At 35.8% G+C, this 18,132-nt stretch overlaps 1 protein-coding gene across 1 annotated transcript; it reads right to left on the bottom strand.

The window, feature by feature from the left end:
* Positions 1 to 5,670: 5,670 nt before the first annotated feature.
* On the bottom strand, positions 5,671 to 10,002 carry rgs1 (regulator of G protein signaling 1). Its single transcript, XM_077207292.1, has 4 exons — positions 9,937 to 10,002; positions 9,633 to 9,712; positions 8,806 to 8,972; positions 5,671 to 7,141 (listed from the first exon to the last, which is right to left on the bottom strand). Exons 1-4 carry the CDS (start codon positions 9,969 to 9,971, stop codon positions 6,965 to 6,967), a joined length of 459 nt encoding a protein of 152 aa, XP_077063407.1. The 5' UTR covers positions 9,972 to 10,002; the 3' UTR covers positions 5,671 to 6,964.
* Positions 10,003 to 18,132: the final 8,130 nt, after the last annotated feature.

Raw genomic sequence — 18,132 nt, 5'->3', positions numbered from 1 at the left:
ATTCTGTATGAAACAACAATGGATTTAACATAACATTTTGAAAGGTATATTTTTAATGTAATCTTCTCTCTCTACACACTTTGGTCAATTCAAGAATAATTCATGCAATTGTATATTGTTAATTTGAAAGCATTAAAAGCGCAGTTTATTGTATCTTTTTGTATTGTTCAATTGGTTGAGGTTGATATGGGATTTATAAAGTAATTAGTAATAAGTAGACCAATACTTTCTAGAGATAGTTATTATTACATTAATCTAATTACACTGTTGAAGATGTCATTTGTAGTTAGTAATTAATAACTATTTTAGAGTAACTTACCCAACTGTTATAATATCAGAGGTGAAACTGGAAGAACAGTATGTTATTCAACCTAATTTTAATTTTCATGTAGGTGCAATCCTGCAGGCATTAAAAGAAAATAGCAGCTGAAAAAATGAAATATAAAAACATAATTCAGTCAGGTAAGGCTTGAGAATATCATGGATGTAGGCTACCTGACTTTACAAACATTTGACATATTAAATAACTAAATAGCCTCCGGTGTCTTGCAGTGCAGCAGCATTTTTGACATAGGTCTAATTAACACAATTAAATGTTCATTCTCATTTGACTTCTACTCAGCCAACAGAAAGAAGGAAGAGACTCCCAAAGATGGAGATGAAGATGAAGATGCTGAGGAGAAGGAGATGGAGATGTAGAGGAGATGGAGATGGAGATGCAGAGGAGATGGAGATGTAGAGGAGATGGAGATGGAGATGGAGATGCAGAGGAGATGGAGATGGAGATGGAGATGTAGAGGAGATGGAGATGGAGATGGAGATGGAGATGTAGAGGAGATGGAGATGGAGATGGAGATGCAGAGGAGATGGAGATGCAGAGGAGATGGAGATGGAGATGCAGAGGAGATGGAGATGGAGATGCAGAGGAGATGGAGATGGAGATGCAGAGGAGATGGAGATGGAGATGCAGAGGAGATGGAGATGCAGAGGAGATGGAGATGCAGAGGAGATGGAGATGCAGAGGAGATGGAGATGGAGATGCAGAGGAGATGGAGATGGAGATGCAGAGGAGATGGAGATGCAGAGGAGATGGAGATGCAGAGGAGATGGAGATGGAGATGCAGAGGAGATGGAGATGCAGAGGAGATGGAGATGCAGAGGAGATGGAGATGCAGAGGAGATGGAGATGGCCCTGAGCCTGAATGCTGGAAGGCCAATGGCTGAGGGAATTCCTGGAGGGACTTCATCAGAGCCAGTCACTCCCGAAGATTCAAGTGCCTTCATAAAATGTAAGAGGTGTATGTGATTGTGATAACAATATGTGTTATTTTTATATAGGGTGTTTTTGATATTTCCATATATTTTACTTTGGGTTGAGTTTTTTGTTGCTCCCAACAGATTCTGGTGGTAATATCTGTCTTTTGGAGCCTCCTGTCCCAACAGAACCCCAGACAGTTGTAAGTAGCCTACTCAATACACCAGAAATTATGACAAATAGTATTATAAAATGTGCTCAACCAAATGCTCATCTTCACAGGACGATGGGGATGAAGAAACCGTTTCTGCTGCCACAGAAAGGGCCTACAGAGGAAATGTTAATATTATGTGTCTACACATTAAACAATCTACACATTCACATTTCTTCACATTATTTTTGTGGAGTAGCCTATAGAAACTAAGTTTATATCTAAGTATAAACGGATATTCTTATCTCTCCCCCGTCCCCAGAGTGTGGAAGAACAGCAGGAGGAAGGTCCATCAACTTCTGGTGCACAGATGAACACAGTTCAGTGATTTTCAGTGAATGCCACAGTTTAATTCTGTAGAATTTGTTTAGAGCTACATGATGTAACTCTAATCTACTGTATTTTCAGTTGCCAGTTAAGAAGTTATATAGACTTCATCTTATTAAAAAAAATGGGGGGAAAAACAGCAATGAATAAATGTACCGAAAAAATGAATGAGGTGTTTAAACACCGCTTCCTCTTTAAAAAAGGGGAGGAGACCGAAATAAACTCTGGGTTTACGGTAGTAAACCTGCTCCCGACCAGGTTAGGTTCACTTACCCAAGGCACATGTCCAAGATTCGAGATTAGAAGAGGCATCAGGCAAGGATGTGGGTGCTCACCTTTATTATTTATAATGGTAGCAGAAATGTTGTCTATCTTACTCAAAATGGGAACTATATCTGGCATTGATCTTGAAGGTAATAATTTTATTGTCAGTCAATTTGCTGACGACACTACTCTTTTTTTAAGAAATGTACAGCAAATACCCCTTGCACTTCAGTCAATCAAGTTTTTTTCAGAAGCTTCAGGTCTAATGCTAAATATGTCAAAATGTGAGTTATTGGCCATTCATGATCATCCTAATTTAACATTATACAATATCCCAGTTAAAAATGAAGTCAAATATTTAGGTATCTGGTTATCTAAGAGGGTGGACAATTTAGAACATTTAAATTTTGATAAATCTTTGGAAAATTGTAAATCAATAATGAATACTTGGCTGCAGAGAGACATAACGATTTTTGGAAGAATTTTGTTGACAAAAGTAGAGAATCTTTCTAGATTAATCTATCCTTGTTTCTCTTTAGCTGTTTCTGCAAAAAAGATAAAGGCAGTTAACAAATTAAACTTTGATTTTATATGGAAAATGAAGTGTCATTATATACGTAAAAGCGATATGATTAAAGATTATGAAGAAGGTGGTCTTAAAACGATTGACTTTGATATTATGAATGGGGTCATTAAACTTAGATGGTTGCAGTCTTTCATTAATGATAAGTCCTCTTTCTGGTTTGAGATTCCTTCTATCGTATTCAATAAATGTGGTGGCATAAGTTTTCTGCTGCAATGTGACTTCGAACTTTCCAAACTCCCTGTAAAACTTTCTGCTTTCCATCAACAAGTATTATTATACTGGAAATTGATTTTCAAGCATAATTTTAGCCCTCATAATATGTCAATCTGGAACAACAGATGTATAACTGTGAACAGAAAATCTTTGTTTATTGATGAGTGGTGGCAGAAAGGCATATGGTCACTAACACATGCAATGGACAATGCTGGAAATGTACTGAGTCATGCTACTTTTTGTGGTAAATACAATTTAAGCTGCTCCTCTAAAATATATGAAAAAATTATTAAGAATATTCCATTACCAATGTTTAAATTAGTAAGTGAACATTTGAAATATTCAATGATAATACCTAAACTACAAGAACTTAGTATTGGAAATGTAAGCTTTGTTGACAGAAATTGTTCTAACAAATTCTTAAGAGTCTGTTTAATACATCAATGTTTCCCAGGACCGGTATTGAGAAATTATATTTTTCGTCATTATAAGAAGAAAGAAGTGTGTAAAATTAGGACTAATTTTCTTTCATTTCCTGTTAACCCCTTACCAGTCGCCCCCCTTTTGGCAATCGATTGCAAAATCACATACCCATAATAAAATGGTTGTTGCTAAGGAGTCCTTCTGACTACACACAAAACCAAGGTATCATTTAAAAGCTAACACTTGACAGTTTACTGTGAAATACTCAGAAGTGCTCTAGCAATTACTAATAGAGAGATAAAGCAGCTCAAAAACAATGCACAATTTTTTTTAATGTAAAATTCGGGATCACCAGTGATCCCTGCGGCTCAAGGGGTTAATCCTAAATGTAAAGAGGTGCACTTAAAAATTCTGAATCATATATATCCAACAAAAGAATTTTTAAGAGTAAGATTTAATGTTGGGGACTCAAATTTATGTCAAATATGCAAGGTAGAGATAGAAACGGTTGAACACTTGTTTTTTCAGTGCATTTTGGTAAACAAATTCTGGAAGGATGCATTGAGCTGGTTGCAACAAAGAATACCTGTAAGGCTGATACTGTCATGGGAACTTGTTAAGTTTGGACTAGTAATTGAGGATAAAAAGATATCTTTTGTAACTAATAATTTGTTGCTGCAGTTGAAATTTTATATGCATAAATGTAAATTTTTCAAAATCCCTCCAAGGTTATTGGTTTTTAAGGAGGAATTTAGTATATATTTGGAGACAGTGAAAAGGATGAAAAGCCCTAAAGCAGTGTATTTGTACTCCTTATTGGAAGATTTTGGTTTTATAATTTGAAAAACTTCCTACTCCCCTACTTTTTTATTTATTTATTTATTTATTTATTTATTTTTATTTGTATTATTATTTTTGTTATTTTACCTTTTTCTTTAATTTACTTAGCCTACTGATGAGAATGATATGTATATTGTGTCGTAATATTTGTATGTAAGCTCAGGTTTGTTCGTAAGATTAATCTATGAATGTCCTTTTGTTATTGTTATACAAAAATGTCAAAAAAAAAAAAAAAAAAAGGTTAGGTTCACAGAGTAAGTTACCATGGTAACTGACTCTGAGTATAAGTTACCTCTCTTTCAGAAACGGGCTTGACTTACCCTGCTTTCTCAGGTTTGACTTACCTCCCATTCTGAAACAGAAAACCCAGAGTTTCCCTCATTTCAGGGTTAACATACTCAGAGTTTTCACTTAACCTCCTTTCTGAAACAGGCCCCCGGTGTTGTGCCGCATTTGCAAACAAACCTATATTCAGTTGGTTTCTTAAAGTGCGCATGTGTGTGAAATGTAACATGCAGGCCGCTTTGTTACATACACAAATGAAGATTTGGTGTTGTTGCCAGTTTTAAAAAGAACTCGTTGCATGGAATTTGGTTTGCATGTAAACCGGTACAACCACAACGGATTCTTTAAATATGCGGACTTTTGTGAATTATCAGCGTATGGGTGTCTTTTGTGTGATTCGTTTCAGTTTGATGTTGTTGTATTACAGAACTGATGCAGTACTCGGTCGCCACCAAGTGGTCAATTATATGCAATAAGTTTGCAAAATTAAAAAATAAATTGCTGCTCTAACCTTAGTCTCAGGCCTTCAACAGTCCACTATTCACTGACCGTAGTTGTCACTCCCGGACAGCTTTATCAGGTGATATAGACCTGATAAAGACCTTGTGTAAAATCTATGAACAATTGCAAGTATTACAGGCCTAATGTAATGCGAATGGGACTGCATAGTTTTAAACCAATTCGTATAAATTATTAAATCTGTCCATGAACTTTATTACCCAGACAAGTTCATGACTGAATCATGTACAGAAAAACTTCCCAGCGGGGATGGAAGAGTTCAATGATGGCCTGTTAAAAAAAAAAAGTCTATTAATTATTTTCATGCCATCCATTAAGGTGAATAGTTACTATATTGTATAGTTAAGTAATATTAATTTATATAATATTTTTTTAATTTATAAAAAATAATTATAAGTTTTTGTTTTAAATATTATTATCATTTTACAAACTTAGGTACAATGTAAATAAGCTAAAGTACATATATGTGAAGTTGTTTCACAACTGTCCAGAGTGGGTCATTCACTCCTTCACTATATAGTGCACTGTATCAGTAGCCTACTGTTTGTGCCATTATATAGGGAATAACGAATGAGTGAACTGTATTCAGACACTTGAGTTTGATAAGTATTACTCACAACCCATTAACTTTCGTTGCGCATTGTCCAACTAAATATGCCATCTACTCATGGTCCACTAAAACGGCAAAGATAAAATAATACAAATATAAAAAATATTTAAAAAAATCTATATAAAGTACTCACACAATTTTTCATGTTTTATGTTCATTTATTTAATTTTTATATATATTTTCACTTTTTTATATAAGGAATCCAGGGTGTCCCTTTATAAAGTGGTCATATTTAAATAGTTCTTTAAATCCCTTTTACAAATTTCCTCCTGACGGCCATAACATCAATCATAAGAAAACCTAAACAAAACATCTTTTAATAACAAAAAAGATTGATATCATCATCCTCTCCTCAGGTCATTTTGATCTGACATTCATTTTCTTTTAATTTTTAAAAATTGAGTGTTCATCGGAGGGGTCCAAGACCTTGGGAGATTTGTCGTACATAGACTCGTAACTTGGAATACACACACACACACACACACACACACACACACACACACACACACACACACACACACACACACACACACACACACACACACACACACACACACACACACACACACGCACGCACACACACGCACACATGCACACACGCACACACACACTCACACTCACACTGACACTCACACTCACACTTACTCACACTTTTAGATTTTAGGTTAGATTTGGACACATTTACAATGCAGAAAATGAAAAAAAAAAAACATATCTCCCCCCCAAAAAATGCACTAAAAAAATAGAAGAAAAAAAATTAAAAATGAAATGATATAAGCTTGAATAAGAATAATTGAAAAATAATAATTTTAGGGCTTCGGGTCATTCTTACCCGCAAGGGAAAGATTTGGATAAGGTATGGGAGGAGAGGATAAGGTTTAATAATACAAATAATAAAATTGTTTGAAAAAAATGTATGACCGATAGGTTGCACTATTATATAAATGAATTGTAGATAAATTGTCTGTACAAGTTGTATTAAGAAAGCAGCAATCAATCATTGAGCAATCTCAATGTGTTATGATTTTTGATTTCTCAACAGTAAGCTGATAACCAGGAAATGACTGAATTCGTTCAAGCCCATAACAGATCCTTCAAATCCCACATGGGATGATTCCTAACATTTTTTTTGATGCATGATTTTCTGTTACTGTACAATATGAGATGTAGTTAAATGGTTTGATTTTCTGTAAAGAGGAAAAATAAAACAAAAGGCAACAGTGCATTGAAATCAGAATTGAAATCCTAATGTGACACTGTAAACATGTTTTTCCTTAAAAAAAAAAAACTTTTACGGCAACATCATGATGAAAATAGAGCTATTTCAGAGCAGTCCAAAACTAAAAAGGTCTTGTTTACCAAATATAAAATCATTAAAAAAATATGTTGCTGGTAATAGTTAAACTCGAAGTACGATTAGTTATTATGAAATCAGCTCTTTCCATGCTTTTGCTGAATGCACTGGTAGATGTCGGACTTCAGAAACCTGGGATAGCAGTCTCTCGCCATTAGACTGAAGATCATCTTCTGTGCAGTATCAAATGAGCTCAGGGTCGGCTCCGAGATGTTGTTTGTAATATTTGTGCGAGTCCCGGAATCAATGTTGACCTGAAAATAACGGCAATACATTTTTTCTTTTTTTCCCTCTTTAAAAAATAAAAATGAGTTAACGAACGATTTAATAAATAAATAAAACACATTCAATTAAATAACTAAACAGACAAGCAAGCAAACAAACAAATAAATGTTTGTGTATTGTTCAACTTTAGCCATCTCAAAGACATAGCTGGAGTTATGGATGTCAGGATGGAGCTAAAAATGTTTAATCATTATTTAAGAATGTTAATGGATCAAATAAAAATTTGCGATTTTTAGATTTTTATTATTGTGGACAGTGTTGTGATAATGCATTACACGTAACGTGAGTTGCGTAATCAGCTTACTTTTTTCAAGAAACTAGTAACGCATTACTTTTAAATGTACAATAAAATATCTGAGTTACTTTTTCAAATAAATAATGCAAGTTACTTTGCTTTCCCATTCATTGAATGACAGAAAAATCAGGACTAAGTACAGTGGTGTTGTTTGTGGCGTGTGAACTAATTAACTGTTTAATTGTTACTCATTACTTTTTAAAGTAACTTTACACCAATTCGGGTTGTGGATATAATGGGATTTATTTAAATAAAGGGATAGTAACATTTTACTTTCCGTAAAAAGTAACTAAGTAACACAATTTGTTACTTTTTTAAGGAATAATACAATATTGTAACGCATTACATTTTAAAGTAACTTTACACCAACTCTGGTTGTGGATATAATGGGACTTATGTAATTAAAGGGATAGTAATATATAACTTTCCATAAAAGGTAACTAAGTAACACAATTCGTTACTTTTTAAGGGAGTAACACAATATTGTAATGCATTACTTTTAAAAGTAACTTTACGACAACTCTGGTTGTGAATATAATGGGATTTATGCAATTAATGGGATAGTAATGCATTACTTTTCATAAAAATTAACTTAGTAACACAAGTAGTTACTTTTTAAGGGAGTGACGTAATATTATAACTCATTACTTTTTTAACTAACTTTACACCAACTCTGGTTGTGGATATAATGGGACTTATGCAATTAAAAGGATAGTAACGCATTACTTTCCATAAGTAACACAATTAGTTACTTTTTAAGGGAGTAACACAATATTGTAACACATTTTAAAGTAAAGTAACTTTACACCAACTCTGGATCTGGATATAATGGAACTTATGTAATTAAAGGGATAGTTCACCCAAAAATAAAAATTCTGTCATCATGTACTCTCCTTCAAGTTGTTCTAAACCTGCATGAGTTTATTTTTTCTGTTGAACACAAAATAATGAAACCTGCAGCATGTAACCAAACAGTTTCTGGTCCCCATGCACTGCCCCCCCTCAGTGGGGTCCAGCAACTGTTCGATTACCCACATTCTTCAAAATATCTTCTTTTGTGTTCAACTGAAGAAAGAAACTCACATTGTTTTAGAACAACTTGAGGGGGAATAAGGGATGACAGAAGTTTTATTTTTGGGTGAACTATCCCTTTAAGACTAAACTAATATCTGATTGCTCTCTTTTAAATGCTGGATTCTTGTAACCCCAATGGATGAAAGTGATTCTTGCAGCAAAGGACTTGCTAACTAACTTTTGAGCAGCAGGACCTACTAATAGATTTCTTCAGTAGGACATTACAAGAGCTCAGCACAGTTCAGTCAGAGGGCTGTAATTCACCTGTCTAGGTGCTTCCGTTTGCACAAACTCAGTGTAGATTTGGTTTGCCATGCTGATCATCTCTGGTACACTCGTGATCTTTTTGTATTCCTCACATGCCAGCCAGAACAGAATATTTTCCTCACTGTATTCCGACTTCAAGAAGTCCTGGAAAGCCATCTGTCCCGCTGCAGCATGATACCATTGTTAGAATTTATTATGGAAAATAATTAAGTATTCGTTCTCCAATTTATATGACGAAACTGAAATTTGAAAAGTTTGAACATTTGAATATAATTCAAGGAGCTAAATTTCATTTAAGATACAATTAGTTGATACATCTTTATACAGGAATGAGATTGAGATGACTTCACTTCAACATGAACCATTGACTTCAGTCAAACATAATTTGACTAGTCTTTACAATCGACCAACTCTTTATTTATTTATTTGCATTATGCCATTAAAAATCATCAATCATCAACTGCATAACAATCATCAAGTATCCTCATCTGTCCATACAGACAATAAACAAAAAGTAATAAATCTATAAATGATTCTCTAAATATATTACCTGTATAAAACATTATTAGGTATTTCAAAATATTTATCATAGCTCTATGTTATGTCTTATTTGTTATGATATTATTATGGGATAACCATTAAAAACAAATGTGAACACTTTTTATTGCCAATAAAGAACAAATCAAAACCTTTAAGAGTAATATTTATGAGTAAGAGTAATATTTATATATATTTATGAATAAGAGTAATATTTTTCTTCAATGGATCTCTGGTGAATGGCGCAGGATATTCTATCCACTGTATACAGAACTGAATTTTCTCACCTTTGCAGGACAGAAGCTTCTCGATGGACTCGCCCCAGGAGTCAAAATCATCAACTGGTTCCTGAGAAAAGCAACAAAATCTACCCTTGAAAATTACATGGAGATCCTTCACTGGTGAAGCTGATTGTGATACAGATTTCAAATATATTGATTACAAAACACCTACCATTTCAAACCAATTGCATTCTAACAAAATTATTCCTAACTTCAAATCCTTCAAATTTGAAATTCCTCGTGACCAGTAAATTCAGGCGTAGCAGTCTTGAATATCATTTAAAAATATCATTAATAAGCAGGGACTCACTTTATGGCCATCTCTGTCAGCAGTGTCCTCTGCATGGAGTCTCCTTCACTCTCTGATTCGTTTCTGGCTCTGGAGGGTCTAAACACATTTACTGGCATGAATGGAACACATGGAAATCAGCATGCAAAGCTTTGGGCAGGGTCACCTCCTCAGTCTGTAAGGTCATGTAGAAAACATCTTCACCACGGAGGTGATGGCCTGCTCATCAGTGAAATAAATAACTTTGGTTTACGAGATAATGCATGTAAAATAGTGATGCTTATGAGAAAGCATCATTATGTTTATACCTGCTTTGTAAATCTGTTAAAAAAAACATGAACAGGATTCACCGTGTTTCTCTGTGTAGAATCAAATACTTCAAATTACATTAAATATCTTTAAGCATCTAGATGAGGCAGGGAAAATTCAAGGTGGAAATGTTGGGTGCTGTGAATTACATAGAAGAGACATTCTTCAAAAAACTTTCTTCTTTTACATTCCACAGAAGAAAGGAAGTCATACAGGTTTGGAATGACACAAAGGTAAATAATGACAGAATTTACAATTTTATGGGAACTAAGGCGAAGATAATAGGTCAGAAGCCCTCCATAAAGTAATGTGTAGTTTTAAAAAATAGTTGTTATAGTTGATGTTTCAGGCTTCTTTTGCTTTAAGTAGAGTAAATTTCATTAGTAATAAATATATATTTTTAATGTATTAAATATATAAAATGTTAATATTTTAAATAGTATTTTTAAATATGCAAATAATACATATTCAGTATCTGTATCTAAAATTAGTCATTAGTCATTAATGCATTACAATACTTGAAGATATAACTTTTCTGATTGATTGATTGATTGATTGATTGACTGACTGATTGTCTTGAAACCTGCCATGCAAAAGTAACACAGGGTGTCACACATGGGAAAGAGCAGTTTAGATTTGTGCTGAATAGCCTCTAAGAATTCATCCACATAATCTGTATTTGACTGCAAATTTCAAAGTCTGAAGTATTGGTCACAAAAAGCTCATTAATGTAATCCATACATTTTTATTTCAACATTGGATAATGTTTCAAATAAGTGTAATTGTGCTAAAATACTTAGTAGTGTAGCGCATAAGTTTGAACTTGTCCACCACTGGATCTGGTTGGTACCACACCAACACCTGCCTGTGTGATGGTCCAGGTGGGTCTCCATTAGGTCATCGCCACATATATCCACAATATTGAAATCACAGAATGGAAATCCTGCCATAATCAAATAGCATGTGGTTGAAATACACCTAAATTGAAAAATTTGCCTGTTTATGATCTAATCCTGTCAATGATACCGGAATACAGGATCTGCTGCTCAATTTTCCATCATTCCCCCATAGTCAAAGCTACAAAACGTAAGACATCTCAAATATCATATCATACAACACAGTTATTCCAAAAAGTATTTGGACGCTTGAGAAGCACTTCTGATAGTAATTGAAACACCAAACCAAGAGGCATCTGCAAACAAATTATGCTGGAGCTTTTCTCGTAAATCAAGCCATTTTTTGCGAGGATTTGAAACCAACTGGATTCAGTGTGATTTTAGTAGATGTATGAGGTCAGTTCTCCTAAAAGGGATTCCAAACCCATAAGATCTTCAGAACACAAATAAATATCTTTTTGATGAAATCTGAGAGATTGTTCTGTCCCTCCATTGACAGTCTATGCAACTGACACTTTGACATTCAAAAAGTTCATAGAGATCGTAAAACTAATCCATATTGACTGGTTTAGTCCAAATTTTCTGAAGAGACTCGATCGCTTTATATGATACAGATTTAATTTAAGCTTTTATTCACATATGGACATTCATCAGCGAACATAAACAGAAGCTCAACTGAAACTGCTTGACGTGCGAGAACAAACCACATTGGTTTATGCGTAAAATGAGAATGAACCTCATTGGTTCTTGCTGAAGCTCAAACATGCTGCGTAACAAGAGAATGAACCTCATTGGTTCTTGCTCGTCAAGCGAATATGCTTAAGCTTCCGTTTACCTCAACTGATGTGTATATAATGTGATCTGTTCATCATATAAAGCGAATGAGTCTCTTCAGAAAATTTGGACTAAACCGCTCAATTAATTTAGATTAGTTTTACAATCTTTTTATGAAATTTTTGAAGCGTCAAAGTGATAGTTGCCTAGACTGTCAATGGAGAGACAGAAATCGCTCAGATTTCACCAAAAAGATGAAAATGGCCATAAATGGCAGTAAATGGCTGTTTCTATTTTGAAGTCCATAAAAGTGCATCCATCCATGATAAAAGTGCTCCACACGGCTCCGGGGGTTAATAAAGGTCTTCTGAAATGAATCGATGCATTCATATAAGAAAAATATCCATATTTATCCATATTTAAAACTTAAACTTAAAATAGTTTTCATCAAAAAGATCTTCATTTGTGTTTCTAAGAAGAACAAAAGTCTTGAGGGCTTGGAACGACATGAGGGTTAGTAAATTATGACAGAATTTTCATTTTTGTGTGAAATATCTCTTTAAGTTCACACATGATCCACCAGTGTTTGACATCCAGAAAGTGCCTTCATCATACTTCATCAATTCATCATTTTGAACAGTTTTATTGTTTAATAATTTAAAACAACAATATTATTTTTATATAATGCCTTAGTGCTTAATCATGCAGAAATGTGCTAGTTCTGTTTTTGAAATAACTTAAAATAACTAGCCTATGCAAGTCGGCTTATGCCAAAAGAGAAACACTTGACGATGGGAGGATCGTCAAGTGTGTAGGATGTAGGAATAGCGAAAGCCTGGACGCCTCCTGCGGTTCAAAACAAACAGGGCTGGGCTCCTCCGACATTTCTCTTAAAAAACTATCATTTTAGACTTTTAATTCGTGACCGGTGTTTTGTTTTGCTCTATCCTCTGCGCTTCCGTGTTCGTCAATATGTCATCCGTCAGGTCAGAGGTCAGGTCACTTTTCCGCCAAGTCATATACACCTTGGATGGCTTGAGGGTGAGTAAATTATGGGACAATTTTCATTTTTAAGTGAACTATCCCTTTAAAGAGAATTAACAAATCACAGATTATTGATTTTATTGCTTTTTACAAAATGTCCCAACTTTACTGGGAATGGGATTGTATAAGCCACCACCAGATTAAAGGATTTCGCCAACTTTAAAATCCCATTTAACTCCTGTTTACCTAGTATTTGCTAACTTGAACAACCTTCAAAGAACATTTGGACTAAACCGCTCAATTCATATGGATAAGATTTACAATCTTTTTATGAACTTTTTGAAGCCTCAAAGTGGTAGTTGCATAGACTGTCAATGGAGAGACAGAAATCCCTCAGATTTCATCAAAAAGATCTTCATTTGTGTTTCTAAGAAGAACAAAAGTCTTGACGGCTTGGAACGACATGAGGGTTAGTAAATTATGACAGAATTTTCATTTTTGTGTGAAATATCTCTTTAAGTTCACACATGATCCACCAGTGTTTGACATCCAGAAAGTGCCTTCATCATACTTCATCAATTCATCATTTTGAACAGTTTTATTGTTTAATAATTTAAAACAACAATATTATTTTTATATAATGCCTTAGTGCTTAATCATGCAGAAATGTGCTAGTTCTGTTTTTGAAATGTACAAACACACAATTTTTTTTTTTTACAAAAAAAAAAAACTACTTTTGTTTTGTTTCCAAGTACTTCTCCCACTGTCGTCTTGATCTGAAGGTGCCCAAAATAAGGTAAATAATCATTTCTATGTTTGATTTTGTGTGTGTCCATTGGGTTTGCTATAATGAGCTGCAATTTTGAATACTGTGGGATCAGGGTTGCTACACCAAAGGTTTTTTTTTTTTTTTTTTTTTTTTTTTTTCACAAGAAAAGATGAGTGATGGTCATGGGTGCCAGTGGAAAAGTGGTATTTAAACTTCCTACCGCAGGTTATGGTTTGATTCATGGGTAACACAACATTTGAAGGTTACGGAACAGATGAATGTCCCTTTTTTGACCACTTTTTTTCTCTATTTCTGGACGCAACAAAGTGTCTCAACTGCAAATGAATCACCTATATAACCTTTATCTGAATGTCATCACATAAAAAAAAGAAAAATCCATAGTTGATCCCCTCTGAGCACTCCTTTAATATTTTCTCAATCTGTCAGCGGCCATGTAAATCTCTAGAAGCAATGGAAAATCCTCTGGCAGATTTGCGTGCATAATGACTTACACATGGCCAGGAGAATTTGGTTTCCAAAAAAGCTGGCAAGAGTGAGGACATGCTCACCTGTGTTGACTGCTGAAATCAAAGATATTCATTCACTCTGACACACAATAACATACACTTTCAGCTTTACTTGTCCCTTGGCTTTGTATTCATTCTACTTTACTTCTCCCTTTTGTTCCTATTTTTCATACTTTGGTTCATCCACAAAATTGAAAGCGGATATGTGCATAGTTTCAGAAATTGTAACAACATTAATAATTCACATTTTCATATTTCCAGACTGGGTAATTGACTGTAATGCATCATTACGTTTACACTGGGCTGTGAAGTGAATGCAGAGCTGAAAACAGTCTTGTTGGAGACTCACTCATTTGTCTATGTCATTTGTTTGTAGCACCTGTGTAAACCCATGTGTGTGTCTGACGTCTGTGTGTTTTTTGTGTTTGACAGGGTCAGTGAGATCAGGCATTCCCTTTGGCAAGCTTGAAAACAAGAAACTAAATTTAGAATTCACTTTGTGAGAATCCAGATAAAATCAAGCTGTGCCTGCCAAATGTTGGGTGGTAATAAGAAGTAAAGTTTGGCTGGAATGATTCAGTGTCATGAAAAGTTCAATATGTCTATCTAGTTCAATCTAGGACCCCAGGAGTAGGCATTTGTAATGCCTGATAAAAACAAACAAACTGCATACCAATGTAAAATTGACCGTTCGCAAAAGCCACGCCCCCTAGTTATTGTTACTACGCCCGTCAAACAAATGGTCAAACGCGACCAGCGCCATAGATTGCCATGACGGGAAGAGGTATACCTGTGCGTGTCAGTGACCTTTTTTGGAGCAATACCTCCGTGATATCCTCCAGATCGAGGCAAAAGGGGTTACAGTATGCATGAGAGGGATATATTAAAAATCTAAAAATACGCAATGAAGAAGACACGACTACTATCGAGGCTAATGCTTATACCGGTCTCAAGCGAAATCTGAGAAACCCCATGACCTGTAAGTTACCTCAAATGCAACCAGCACAGCCTTGAAGAAGATTTGATAAGCTGGTTCAGTGGCTAATTGTTTGGAGTTAGAAATATATAACTCGCCCTGCATATTTTGTAATTTTGCCTCAGATACAGGATTATACATTCGCTGAGCAGGTTGTTCATTACCACGGCATCCGCTTGCGTGTCATGCTGAATGCGATTTTAATGTTTAAAAGTAACTTTACATGAGAGAAGGAAAGATGCAGATAACCATACATTATTTAAAGGAGCTGTATGTAAGATTGTGGCCAAAACTGGTACTGCAATCACTTTAAAATTACTGTACCCTCCTCTCTGACTCGAGGTTGCCAGATAGGCTGCAGGATCCAGCAGGAATGTAGGCTGCTACAAGAAGCTTTTTCTGTTAATTATGTTTATGCTTCAAATGAGAGATGTTTTGCAAAGTAATTATATATCGCAAAAATTTACTAATGGCGATTAAAGATGTATGCTCGTATGTGAAAGTACATTGTTAGAACAGTAGCTGTTAGTCTAACCTGTAATGGTAGGTATCTGTCATTAACTCAAGTACAAGCACAAGCCTCTGTCACTGTGTGTAACCGATATCAAATATACAGCTATTCATTTAACTGACGCTATAAGTGACAGCGACCAGCTGTATTTTTTAACTTACCCTGCAGTACACGTCCATAACGCTAAAATATGTGATGTGAAAGATTACATGTCATTCTATTATTTTTGGCTGTAGAACTTGCATGATAAACAATAATGGGCATGCTAATGTTGTTTTCCTCAGCGTCTCAGCATAATAACAGAGAAACGGGCTCTGATAATGCATTGCTAATGTTAGCAATGAAGACTCACTGTTTTTATTACCCAAACAATTCCTTACCTTTTCAATTCGATGACCCACCTCCTCCATATGAGCTAACGTAACGTTACTTTGCACGAACATGCATAACTTTGTTCGACTGTCATGCATATTTGAAATGTCCATTTACATCCAGTACAAGTTAGCCAAACATCTTACCTGTCCAGAAATTCTTCTCCGTTTTCAGCCGTCTCCATCTTTCAAAGGCATCTCCTATACAGATCCTTGTTTTATTTTGGACTTTTTCACAAAGTATGTCAGATTCATAACTTAGTTTTTTTTGGTTTCGCAACATTAGACATTTTTTTATCCGATTCTGACATGTTTGTAGCTGCAGCTGTGGTAATTAGAGCAGAGCTGGCAACCCGGATGCCGCAACACTACTGACTTCGTGATTGGTAGATAGGTGGAGGGTGGCGCATCAGACCAAAACACAACATGACAACATCAACATCAGTTGAGGGCTGCAACTTCACTTTTTGAAATGACAATATCCTGGCCGGACGATTGTTGTCAGTGACATAAGTATTTGAAATGAACATGATTTCTTAATGTCTAGTGACATATCAGGGCCATTTTATGATTAATTGAAATACATTTCTTACATACAGCTCCTTTAAGGTTATTTTCTATTCGTTACGATATTGATATATGAACTGATGTTGTCAAGTAAGCTTCATGCTTTCCCCGTTGCAAATGTGCACTCCTCTAAACTGTAGCCTACGGGTGCTGCACTGCTTGTGAATGCTGCTCATTTCTCCCCGAAAATATCATGTTAATGTCACATTTTACAAGTTTCTTTTTATTAAGTTAAAAATAGATCTTTTAAAACCAACAAGTGTATCGCTTCTTCGATGGGGGCCTTGCCTTTGGACAAACGAGTGATCCCAAGCCCTTGGCTTTAGAGAGGACTCAGAAGGTGAAGAGGTAAGCAATTCCTCTTCAGGGGGAACTCCGGCAGCGAACGGCGAATGATCGCACAGGAGCTTGCTTCTTTTGCTGAAGGGCCAGCAGGTCCACCACAGTTCCACTTCGGCGAGAACTCGACTAGTAGACGGTGAGTAGTCGCAAAAGGGCTTTGTTCTGACGATGTTGGACAAGCAATTACACAGCAATTCCTCGTCGGTAGAGAACTCAAACGATGGACGGTGAAGAATCACAGGGCCTTACTTTAACGATGTGAGGTAAATAGTTGCACAGCGGTTCCTCTTCAGTGGGAATTCAAACCATAAGCGGTGAGTAATCACCCGGGGCGTTGTACAGACAACGAGAAGTAAGTGATTGCCCAAACGCTCCTCTTCGGTGAGAATGCAGGCGACAAGGGATCATACAGGAGCTCTACTTCAGAGGGAGGGACTCAAACGAAGGGCGATAAGCAAGCACACCGCAATTCAACTCCACTGAGAACTCAGACAATAAATGGCGAATACTCATACAGGGGCTTACTTCAGATGATGAGAGATGAGTAGTTACTCGCCAGCTCCTCTTCAATGAGAACTCAGACAGTGAATGAACACACAGCAGTTCTTCTTCGATTGAGAACTTAGACAATGTACAGTGAATAATCGCACAAGGGCTTACTTCAGATGGTGAGAGTTGGGTAGTTACACAGCAGCTCCTCTTCAGTGAGAACGCAGGCAGTAGATGGTGAGTGATCATACAGGAGCTTCACTTCGGAGGGAGAGAGAGCTCAGAAGATGAGGGATCAACAATCACACAATTTCTCTCCACTAAGAACTCAGACGGTGAACAGTGAATAATCACACAGCAACTCCTCTTCAATGAGAACTCAAACAGTGAATGAACACAGCAATTCTTCTTCGATGAGAACTCAGGCAATGTACAGTGGATACTCACACAAGGAGCTTACTTCAGATGATGAAAGTTGAGTAGTTACGCAGTAGCTCCTCAGTAAAACTGCAGGCAGTAGATGGTGAGTGATCATACAGGAACTTCACTTAGATGAACGATGAACAATTCCACAACGGTTCCTCTCGGCGAGAGGGCTCAGACTACAGAGGATGGAAGGTATTCCTCTTGCACAAACACACTTCGAGTTAATACGAGGGCTTACTTGAATTCCAAGTAATTCCAAGATGGCTCCGATGTGTT

The sequence above is a fragment of the Siphateles boraxobius genome, unplaced genomic scaffold (genome assembly GCF_051911475.1).
Source record: "Siphateles boraxobius isolate OS27281-9 unplaced genomic scaffold, OSU_SipBor_1 1, whole genome shotgun sequence".
NCBI lineage: Eukaryota > Metazoa > Chordata > Actinopteri > Cypriniformes > Leuciscidae > Siphateles > Siphateles boraxobius.
Note: the sequence above shows the minus strand (reverse complement) of the source record. Positions and strands in the feature narration are given on the sequence as shown.